An 11,926-nucleotide genomic window follows, 5' to 3' on the forward strand; every position below is an offset into this window, starting at 1 on the left:
CTAACTACAACAATCCGATTATGACTACCCGGCAACCAGGTTTGACGGGTGTAGTGTGGCTGATGAGAAGAACCACACAACAAGAATGGCGCAGCTGGCCAGCCTTGTATCTGTAAACAGAGAGTAATAAGAGTATAAACAGAGTTTGAAATAAACTTTCCGTATCCATATCATTAGGGAGAAAAAAGAACAAAGGTAGAATATCCCTAAATTTACGAACTTTGAACAATAGATTCTCCTCATTCGATTTAGATAAGATTTTTTCCAAATCAAAAAATATTTCGTACATCCAAAGGTAAAGTTACTACACAGAAAATGTTAATACTACAAATTTTCTAATTACAACATAATTTTAAATTATTAGCACATAGGTAATTCTGAATTGTATTCATTTATAACGAATTTTTCTTTTCTTCATAGTATTATATTAATTTAATTTTTAATTATAGAGTCTGCTAACGATGTTTCGTCAAATAAATATTTTGTATTAATCAGAAGGAAATTTAACCATGAAGACAAAAGCGAAGGTAAACTTTTGGATAACATTGCCAGGAAGAAATAAATATATTAGCGTTGCGGTTTGATGTAAGCGAATTATTATTGATATAGCGTTTTATTTCATTTTATAGTAATTAATTATATACTGAAGATGGTCACATTGTTATGACCGAAATGTTTATAGATTTATGTTGTTGACAATAAATTATTGACTTTAATAAGTTATCACAAACTAGATCTTGTGCGTGGTTTTATGCTTATTTAATTGAAATTTTTTAATTATTAGCATTGAATAGATAACGTACAGTAGAAATCGCGTTTATTTGCACTCTATTTGCACGAACGAGTTCATGCTCCGGTTGTAGTTTCAATAATAAAAGCTCGACGTATTGGATTTCGGTTTTTAAAATATCAGCTGTTATTATCGGAACTAATAAGTATTTCGATTATCAAAACTGTCTCTCAACAAGTTCGAATAAACAGAAGTCAACTGTACGTTAAAATTATCTTATTAACTTCCACTTGCATTTCTCGAATTTGTTAGTAGGAGTTGATTCTAACGCATTGCAGGGCTTTCTTTTCATTGACATTAAATGTTAAACTATTTCTCCAGCAATATGCAATAATTGATATTCGTCAAAATAGATCAAGTTGACTTTACACAAACGTCTCCGTTCTGAAATAATTCTGCGTCATACGTGAACAAACGCATGATTACGCAAGGTCAACCAAACTGTTTCCTTTTTTAACACGACTGCTCATTACTATATAAACAAAATGCTACGTGCTGTCTTTGTACGACTCGATTGAAAAGAGAGAGTCTCAAGGATGCAACATGCTGATAAAATACTTGGCTTCTCTCTCTTTTTCTCTCTATCCTCTTTTTTTCCTCAATCATCTTCGAGGTGAGAGAGCGGAACGTATTAAATGTATGAAGCAATAAAGTACACATTATTCGAAATAGATTTCAATCAAAATTATTCAATTATTCTCTAGATTTTTATTGTGTTTTTTAGGGAACGAAGTAACTCCAATCGGTATCAATTTCGAACAACTCTATAATACATAAAAAATTTATAATAAAGAAAAAGAAGTGAGAGACTGTCAACATTGTGGCTAGATAGTCAGATGTCTCCGATAAATGAAGCAATGACGTTTAATAAACAATCTTTTCAGTTATGTTTTTACACCTTCGTAAACACCTCCCAAATCTGTCATTACTGAAAAACCGCAAATTTAACGTCAATGTCAAGTGTGCGAAATATAGGAGAAATCCGACTTAATATGATTTATGATAGATAAAAGATATTATCAACGTTGAAAGTTAAAGGCGAGCCATTTCCAAATTAAGCGAAGTCAACATCGTAAATTGGCACGATCTGTCGTCATAGGGAAGATAAGTGTCTTCTCTGTCGAAGAAGTTGCGTATTTTTGTCAAAGTCTTGCGTAGTCTGCGAACTAGTGTGGTCGATTGATGCATCGACTCTCGATTGCGAATTCATCGAAAAATAATGAGACGATTATATTATTTTTCGACGTATTCACAAGAGATAAAAATGCAAGATTAAGGTGCAAGTAAACAAGAACGAAACGTAGACAAAAAACAAATTTTAAATGTTGTAAACTATCTGTCTAATATCGCGGATACACGAATTCACGATTTAAAAAAGATGAGCTAAAAACTTTGCCGGTTAAATTAATCTCCGATTTTTTAATTCGATTGCTTATGGCAATTTCTACCAATGTAGAGTAACTTTAGTCTCAGTTCAATTTTCTATCCTTTACAAGAATTAGAAAAAATAAAAACACATGAATGAGAAACACTATATTCGGTCAAAGTTATTCTTTGTTCATAATAATATTTCTTGTGTGTTTGTACAATTTCCAGTTTAAATATACAAAAAAGAATAAATTAAACCGAGTTTGATCCGAGTTTAAGTTAAATCCATCGAGTTAAAGTGAATTAATTGAATTAAAGTTAATCTACAGTGAGAGAGAAAAAGGGTTAATGCTCATATTTATCAATAGAGATCAACTTTAATTTTAGTTTAACTAAAAGTTTTCGTCTTTTTCCAGATCTAAAAATTAGAAAAAAGATAAAGAGTAAGTTAAACCAAGATAAAAGTTGATCTACATTAATAAAAATCAACATTAGACTACCTGTCGTTCCACACGTGGTGAAGGTTTACTTAGAAAAGACTTCTCTATCGTTCGGAGCAATCAAATTATTCGTAAAATATGTGGTAGCTTGGAGACTCATGATTTGGATAACAGAAGAGGGGGAAAAGAGAAAGATAGTGAATACAGTGCTTAAAGCTCGTATCATTCTCTAGCCAACGAAATGGTCGTCCAGAGCTGACATAATGACGAAAGAAAGGTACCGTATTACGGAAAAATTTCGCAGTTCTGTAAAGAAATTTTTTTTTTAGTATAAAATAAATATGAGTGATTATATAAATATCTATTGTAACCAAATATCGTTTAATACTAATTTAACAAATTATTTTAAAATTAAAAAATGATTATAAATTCAAATTTGCTAAATATTCTCGGAATAATTTAATTTTTGTCGATGTAATGTATGCTGTGTTAAAATAATTTATGTAGTATTCATCGAATAATCGAGATAAAGTATTTTTGCATCGTTATGAGGTTAAAGATTACGTCATCGTTGTACGTGTTGCCCGAGTTCAACGCACTCTACAGACCGAAGTAAATGTTTATCGATTTTTCGAATGTTACACATGTTAGACGTATACATGTACATGAACCCTGCGATGGCCAAATATTGGTAACAAATACTGTGAATTATACGTAAGTAAATTATACATATAATAAATTATACACATAATAAATTATACATATAAAAACTAATAGTATAAATAATAGTATAAATAATAAATAATATAAAAATAATTAATGGAATCATTAAGCTTAAATTAAAAATAGCATTAAAATATTATTTATGATGTGTGAACATAGTCTAAAATTTTTTTAATTCAGAAAGTTTTATTTAATAAATAATATTTAATAAACACAAGTCTAAAATTTTTTTAATTCAGAAAGTTTTATTTAATAAATAATATTTAATAAACACAAACGTAACTAAGTTTTTGTAATTTAACTAAATCTGATTTTAGGAGTAAAGAATCCTTTGCCATTTCCAAATTTGCCAACACAACTCTCCAAACATTTGAAACGATATTTAATTATAACTAACGAATTATTTTTTCAATCTCTATGAATTTCTCGAAGAAAAAATAGAATTAGTAAAAGAATTAAATTTGTTTCATATTAAACTAATTGATAAAAATAAAATAAACAGAAGTAATAACCGATCTCTGTACATTTATGGTCAACTTCGTGTTCATCGTTTCTCCATAATGTAACACTGCGAATCAAAGGGTGGGAGGCTAAAGAGGACTAGAAGGGGGCCATGGCCTCCTTTTTAAAAATATTTTTAACAAAATGTTACATAACATTTTTATTATTTCTGAGATGCTTAATTACAATTTTAAAATATATTCCAAACATATTTTTTAATTTTTAATATTATTTGAAAAATATTTTTAATTTAAAAAACTTCTAGATATGAAAAACATAGATTTATTATTATTTTTGGTGTTAATATAATTTTAAATAAAACATTTTATGAATTATATATTTAAACAATACTTTTTCAATGCATAATTTAATATTTTATCTTTTCAAATTTGATCTTTAAAAATGCAATACAATGTAGAATTAACTTAAAATCTCGTTTCAATCTACTCTTTTTTTAGTTTCAAGCATTAGAATATTCTTTGAATTGATTGCAAGATTAAATAAGATTTAATCTATATTGATGGAAACTCTCATTAGAGAACAAAGGATTAAGTCGCTTGGTTCAAATGATTGCAAATGTTACTTTCTCGTTAATTCTATTGATGGTATTAAGTTGTCAGAACGCTAATATTTATTTTTATTAATATTTTGTTGTCATTCTGACTTCATTCAAGGCACGTATTATGGAATTATTCCCATTGGAATCGAATTCCATATTTCAAATAATTTTATAATACGTTCTTAGGAATAAATAAAAGAAACAATACTCGCAACAGAGTTTATAGCAGAGTACAATGACCCGCGCGTCACTTTCTTCGCAAAATGTAAACTTAATCGATAGAACAACAAAGGAATTTCATTCAAAACAATCTCTCAAGTGTCTTAGGTCAGAGTATCAAATAAGTCTCGTTGCTATCAACAAACAAGAAACTACCTAGACGAAACGATCTTTCTAGTTCTACTTTACGCACCACACAAACGAAGAATCGATGCACCAACGACTGAAAACGGCTCGATTTAAATCGTAAGTAGAAAATAATCGAAAATCTACTTCTCTAGCTGAATTTATTGTCTTGAAAATCCAGTCGATCAGCGCGTTTAAATAACGGGAGGAAATAGAAAGCAACGAAAATGAACAACTGACAAATCTACCGAAATTTCGAGAAATCTACCTTTTTTTTTTTTCACCTCCATTATTCTTCGTCTCGACAAAGCTATAAACGACAAGTAGACAATGTAGTCAGATTAGTGGCGAGTACTCACCCGGATGCGTCCGAAACGCTTTTACGTTAGCGAATCACCCAATTTTGGCCCGCGTTTTACTTTCCAGTCTAAGAGGATAAACAGAAACAGAACCCGATACTACGACGACTGACGGTTGGTTCGTTGGTCGTACAATAATAGCGATGGCCAGATGGCCTTCCTCCTCTCCACCCCCTCGCCATCAAGTTCTGTAAATGCGTCGCTGATTCAGCTGATCACCGTGCGCCAGCGTGCCAATCATTATTATCGGCAGAGAAGTAAGATTGGCAACATTGATTTAAAGGTGCCTTTTCATGCTAACGTTCGACGTTTATTTTTAGGTTGCATTCGGTTTGAACGCTTCCAGCACTTCTATTCTTACTTTTAAGTCTAATCATCTAATAAACGATAAAAACAGAATGATCATAAGCGCTAAAAGCGCGTCCAAATCGAACACAGCTTAACGTCAAAACAGATCACGTGATCAAAGTTGATGCTTGCTATTCGTTTTGACCACATGATTGTTTTGCCGCTAAAAATAACGGCTTGAAAAGGCATCTTTAACCTAACCTGATCTTAACCTCAATATTGTGGTGCGGCATGTTAAGAACAAGGTTTAAATAAAGGTTATATGATCATCGTTGTGCTTCTATGTGATATCAAATGAAAAGATGTAATGTCACGCTTTAGAGTTTTGCAGTATGGTATACCGTTTGTAATCTTTATTGTCGGTGGATCGTTTGGTCTTCGAGAATTTACAGAATTACGGTAACTGCCTTAGAAAGAAAAGGAAATCATGCATCTGTCGACACATTTCCTTATCAAATAAATCTTCAGTTATAGATATAGACGTACATCTGAATGTAACATACATGACGAATTAGAAAAAGAGGGATTTCAATTTAGACCACCAGAGGAAATTACTTTGGAAAAAGAATACGAAAAGTTGGAAAAGGTACGCATATTAACGCATGTTAAAATAATGAGCAAAGGTTGAAATAAGTTTTACAAAATTATAGATCTGTTCTTTTTACCTCTTACACAGCTTATCTTTTTATTCTAAAAGAAAAAAAGAAATTGTGCAGTAAATTCAGCTGAAAGGAACACACAGTCCTTATTATGTTTATACAATATAACTTTTTATATTCAGATGGATCTTGACAACTGGGAGAACGTTCGAATACCACGACCATGGGAGGAACCAGAAGATACAAAAAACTGAGTATAAATAAAAGCATCTTTAGTGATTACTAGATAATTAACAGAAACATGTTTTAAATCATCAATCTTTAGAAACACTTTTAATACTGTTCGGTAATTATACAAAAGCTTGTTATTAGATAATGCTAAGAAATAGAATTTTTTATAGTATATTTTGGTATAATTTTATTTGAGAAACTTATTAATAATAATGATTGACAAATTTTTTGTTTATGTTTGTAATTAAATTGGTGTAACAATGTTCATAGTTTTTAAAGAGATTTCCAAAGTTTATGATTATAAATAACTGTATATAAATGTAATGTATTATGGTATATGAGAAGAGACTTTTATCTTAAACATTATATAGAGAGCATTTTAAAGCATTCTTGATAAGTGATAAAAAAATTAACATATTTAAACTAAATACAGATGAGAACATGCCGTAATGGTTAAGCTGGATCTTTGATGCTTCTAATATAATTTCGTGTGAATTTATATACTACGTATGTAGATTCTTAAATGCGCACCAAAAATTGTTTTCAGACTTACAACGCAAACTCTAATAAACTATCACAATACTACCACAAGTTAAATTGATTAACAATTTAACAATTTTGATGCTCATAACATCTTGGATCTTAATAATGTTGAATGACATATTAAAATCTGTAAATGACATTAAAAATCTATAAATAATTAATTTATTTTGCGAAAAATATTATCTCAGTCGGGAGTCGAACTTGGATCTCTAGCATTCTGTGCCGAGAAATGCCATTTTGGCGCGCATTTAAGAATCTACATACGTAGTATATAAATTCACACAAAATTATATTAGAAGCATCCAAGATCCAGCTTGACCGTTACGGCATGTATTCTCATCAGTATTTAAAACTCTCACAGTCCAATAAAATATCTAAGTTATACTAATGCTTAATTATAATGTTTCATCGATTATATACTATATATGTGTATATGGCAGTATAAAATTATGTAGTAAGAACTTATTCTGCTCTGCAGGATTTATTTGTATATGCAAGTTTGTTTTAAATGAATATTGATCACTTGTCTAAATTATTATTCTTTTAAATGCATTGGTCATTACATTTTCTAACATTTCAGTTTTAGTTCTTTTGTAGAATTCACACATTTGAACATTTGTCAATACTTATTACATTAAACTACTAATAATATATTCAATAGTAAATTATGTAGATTTCAAATTTTTTAAATCAGTGTTTATGAGATGACCTATGAAAAAAAATTTGATTACATAAAATCTTTCAAAATAATTATATCTAATACGTACAATATACATGCAAAATTATTTTATATAACACGTAATGTCATGCCCATTGCTTGGCACAATTTTTACTTTACCTTTTTTGGAATCCATACTTGTCTAATAAACTCTGTTGTCTAGGAATTGTTGGCGATTGTTTACTTTGACGTGATCCTTTCCTTTTTGTTATTGAATTAACTCGTACCTAAGATATTAATTCATAAGTAATTGATTTTTTAATATTTCCTATTGATTTCTTGTTTATATATGTCTGCGCACTTACCAAATTCGATGAACTTTGTTTCTTCAATATATGTTTTTTATGGGGGAAACTTGGATTAATTTTTGTATTTATCCATTCGCATGAATTATTTAGTGAACTATTCGCATTTTCATAATTGGTTGTATCACTAATATTCATATTAGAACTTGATGATATTAAAAAATTATTTGTTATACAACTATCAGTCATTGTATGTGTTATTAATGAGACATCATCTATCCTATCGTAAAGGTTTGATTTTTCAGGAACATTACTATAAATATTAGTTAAACAATCGTTTTGATTTAATAAATGTGCATTATCAGTATTTTCCATTGAGTTTGCATTTTGTACAATGTCTGTTATAGAAAATCTTGTTTCGAATTGTTTCCCAGTTATATCATGTACATTTGTATCTAGAATTGTGTTATAATTTGTATTTATCCAACTAACGTCAATATCTTTATTCTCTGACTCAAGTACATTGCACTCTTTATCTGGTTTTGAGAAATATTTGCTTTCTACTACAGTATTTTCATCTATGATAGTCCGTCTTGTGCGCATTAAATTTCTTCCTCTTTTTCGATAATTTTCGTTGGATGAAATAGTTGGTGAAGTTGTGAGATCGGACACTCGTTTAATAAATGGATTTCTTGGTTTAAGTAAATCTGGTGACGTGCTACTTGTTAAATTTAAATAATTTTCTGATATTTTGTTAGTACTATCGGTTAGCTTAGCATCTCGACTTGAATTATACATATCCAAAATGGCAGTATTGTGTAAATCATCCTCTGGACTGCTTTGAATGTTTGAATTATTATGCGAATTTAATGAAACATATGCATTCTTTAGAGACTTTCTTTCTTTATCAAACTCTTTTCCATTAATAATTGATGAATTCAATATATTTTTTGAAAGAGGGGAAGAGTTTTGACATTTCGTTTTCGATTTATATTTGCCTGACCAAATACTAGTATGAATTGTCTGTTCTAAACCCCGCTTTCTTTTTCGCTCCTACAATATATAATTAAATTTAATGATTTTTTAAATTTTTTTATTACTAGAGTACCATATGATTTCTAAAGATCTAATATACAGTTTTATAACAGTTAATTTAATTACTTACGATTTTAAATGGATTAAAATCATGAACCATTTTTAAAGTAGCTGGGTCGCAATTACCAAGGGCTAGTTGTAAAGCAAGGTCCGCATCCAATTCTTTCCCAGCATATTGCAATTGATCTTCAGTAATATCAGCTGGGGGTGGATTCAATCGTACTTGTTTTCTTTGTAATGGACAGAATACTAATTGATGTTTGAACGTTATATCGGCTAATATGAATGCGTCTCTATATTCCTGTGGCACGACTAGCGATTTCATGTTGAGAACCGAACTTAAACGTGTCAATGCCTTAAAAGATATTAAGTCAACATTATTTAAGACAGGCATGTACAACTTTCCCACTTATATCATCATAGATTTCTTTTTTATGTATATATAATTTTTGTTAGATTTTTCTTACTGCTAAGCTATAGAAATTTTTACTGTTAAATTTGATACAACAAACCTTATGTATATTGCGATCTGTATTTTTCGTAATAAATTTTCGTGCTTTTCCCAAGCCAATACCAGGAAGAGAAGGAAGGTAGTCACAACCAGACAAAATACAAAGATGACGGAACTTATCCATCTCAAATTGTTCAGGTCTTACATCCATTGCTAAATGCAATTGGTCTTGTGCAATCAAAACCCCATTTCCAACAAGATCCATTTTAAAAAATATCTATATTAAAAAGGAGAACAAAAATATCCTTAATGAAAAAGGAGGATCGTATTTAGTATGTTTATTTAAGAAGTGGTATCTTTGGTTTAAGACTTTTTAGGAAATTGTGTAGCAAAAATATTAGGTGCTTTCTATTTGATAATACAAGTAAACATAAACGTAAGTTGACACAAATATCATTCTACCTTTATTATTATTGTCTAGTCTCTAATACCTTTATTAATTATTATCTAATAATACTTTATTAATTATATATTATATAAAAATTATTTTATCTTGGCAATAATTAACAAAGGTAGAATATTTGTGTCAACTTGCGTCACCAAATGGAAAGTATCCATTATAAACTGAAAATAAGTCCTTGGAAAATCCATATTGTTTCTCAGTACTACATTATTATATATTTAAAAAGGAACAGAAAATAGAATTCAAGCATGGAAATAAACTATAAAAAAAAATAATATACTAACTTTCTTACATCCAAATAGTGTTAAGTCACTGTCTTCTGTAATAACAACATCAGCTATACCACTAATATTTAAATAAGCTAATTGTGCATCAGCTTCATAAGGAGCTATAATACAATCAATGTTCTCATTCTGACATTGTTTAATTAATTCTAGTGCTAATTCATGAGTGATATCTATAGCTCGTTTCAACAAATTTGTTCCTTCTGTAACTTGACCCATTCGTATCAGTTCGATCGCTTTATGACGGTTCATTTCTCTGGCCCTGTAGAACAATACAGTTGTTATTTATTTATCAAATTTAGAATTGACAATGAGCTTACATCAATTTTTATTAAACTTAAAGTAATTTAAAATAGAGTAAACCTTAATTTTTTAACTTCATAACTGGCTCGTTCTTTTAACTTCATAATATTTAAATAATGTGTTTCTTTGTACATACTTTCGTCTCTTGATTTCTGTCTGTTGTTTAGCAGGCAACCGTTGACCATCGAATACCAGAATAGGTTTAATTTTATATTTTAAAAGCATGTTTATATATTTCATACAATACACAACGTACCTATGATAAAATAAAAAAATTATTGAACACTGATAATGTAAAGGACAATATTGATAAGAATAATAAATATACTCAATGCTTACGCGTCTGTTGTTTCTCCCATCATTAATTTATCAGCACAAGAAAATGCACCTTTGTGTAACCAACAATAAGAATCAATTGCAACGGTTCCACCAGAAAATTCTTTGATATTTGTCTTTTTAGAAGATTTTTCTAGAAACGGTAGTAACCCAGTGATACCCATATTTGTACAAATTAATCTCTATCACAGTCTAAACAATTAAATTATATTCAACAATGATACATTCCTTGCGTTAAAACTACATTGCCGCCAGATTTGCTGACATCGTGCATCTCATTAAAAACAAACTAAACATTACCAACGTCGAAAATCTAGATTTTTCTGATCCTAGGGAATTTTGGAAAACTCATTCGCCATTTCAGGGGATTAATCACATAACTTTTTCTCTATGGCGGAAACGTGAAAAGTGAAAACTTTTATGAATGTATGTATGAACATATGCACACATGCATGCAAAAAATTTTCACTTTTCACGTTTCCGCCCTAGGGGAAAAGGTACGTGATTGAATCCCAGTTATCTGAAAACACGGTGATGTCTCGGCGAATAGCGTTTTTTACTGGCAGAGCTAGTGCACGCGCACTCAGTGTACTTTAATACTGTATAATGAAACATACAATATAGATACAAGCAGAGAGAAGAGCCTGAGAGCGGCCATGCTCGGCATTTAGCTGCAACTTTATTTTGAAGCGCCTCTATGTCCACAAAACGTGGACATTGAACTATGTAGCCAATGTCCACAATCGTGTCGGTAATGTCCATGATTTTTTGGTTCGAATCTTCCCTAAGTCCATTATTATCGATCCGTTAGACAAAAAAGACAGACAATCAATCGATTGTCGTTTGTTCACCCTTAATTTAAAAGATACAAGAAAATTAAGTTTTGGTATCGAATTAAAAAAAAGATTTTTTTTTCTTCATGCATTCGTTTGCTCATCGTTAGGTTGCTCATAAATCTTTTGAACTAAGGGTGAGCAAACGAAAATTCCAACTGATAATTCGTGAATAAACGATCAGCAAACAAATGCATGAAGAAAAGAATCAATTTTTTAATACTGGGAGGCCAGGTTCACACGGGTGAAGAGCGAACAGTCACCGCTCATCTCACCATGGTTCGTGTAGATAGGTATAGCTCTGTACCTTAGCTCTACTGGTCATTTCATTTTGAAACGTATTTGTAATAAATATTAAATAATATGAAACGTTGTTCCTGAGATTTCAAAAA

The 11,926-nt window shown here is 30.2% G+C and overlaps 2 protein-coding genes across 2 annotated transcripts; one reads left to right on the forward strand and one right to left on the reverse strand.

The window, feature by feature from the left end:
* Positions 1-4: 4 nt before the first annotated feature.
* Positions 5-10,909, reverse strand: tos (Exonuclease tos). Its single transcript, XM_018543608.1, has 8 exons — positions 10,705-10,909; positions 10,502-10,621; positions 10,063-10,324; positions 9,377-9,592; positions 8,935-9,219; positions 7,830-8,822; positions 7,645-7,751; positions 5-110 (listed from the first exon to the last, which is right to left on the reverse strand). The coding sequence occupies exons 1-8, from the start codon at positions 10,863-10,865 to the stop codon at positions 5-7; spliced, it is 2,250 nt and encodes a 749-aa protein (XP_018399110.1). The 5' UTR covers positions 10,866-10,909.
* l(3)neo43 (cytochrome c oxidase assembly protein COX16 homolog l(3)neo43) lies at positions 5,666-6,378 on the forward strand. Its single transcript, XM_018543607.1, has 3 exons — positions 5,666-5,832; positions 5,902-6,019; positions 6,215-6,378. The coding sequence occupies exons 1-3, from the start codon at positions 5,741-5,743 to the stop codon at positions 6,284-6,286; spliced, it is 282 nt and encodes a 93-aa protein (XP_018399109.1). The 5' UTR covers positions 5,666-5,740; the 3' UTR covers positions 6,287-6,378.
* Positions 10,910-11,926: the final 1,017 nt, after the last annotated feature.

This window comes from Cyphomyrmex costatus, unplaced genomic scaffold (genome assembly GCF_001594065.2).
Source record: "Cyphomyrmex costatus isolate MS0001 unplaced genomic scaffold, Ccosl1.0 scaffold392, whole genome shotgun sequence".
Classification (NCBI taxonomy): Eukaryota; Metazoa; Arthropoda; class Insecta; order Hymenoptera; family Formicidae; genus Cyphomyrmex; species Cyphomyrmex costatus.

Coding starts and splice junctions, on each gene's coding strand:
- tos (XM_018543608.1), bottom strand. CDS start 10,865: ATGGGTATCACTGGGTTACTACCGTTTCTAGAAAAATCTTCTAAAAAG. Junction 10,325..10,501: donor ACAGAAATCAAGAGACGAAA/GTATGTACAAAG, acceptor ATTGTTCTACAG/GGCCAGAGAAATGAACCGTC. Junction 111..7,644: donor AAGTATGGATTCCAAAAAAG/GTAAAGTAAAAA, acceptor CTCTGTTTACAG/ATACAAGGCTGGCCAGCTGC.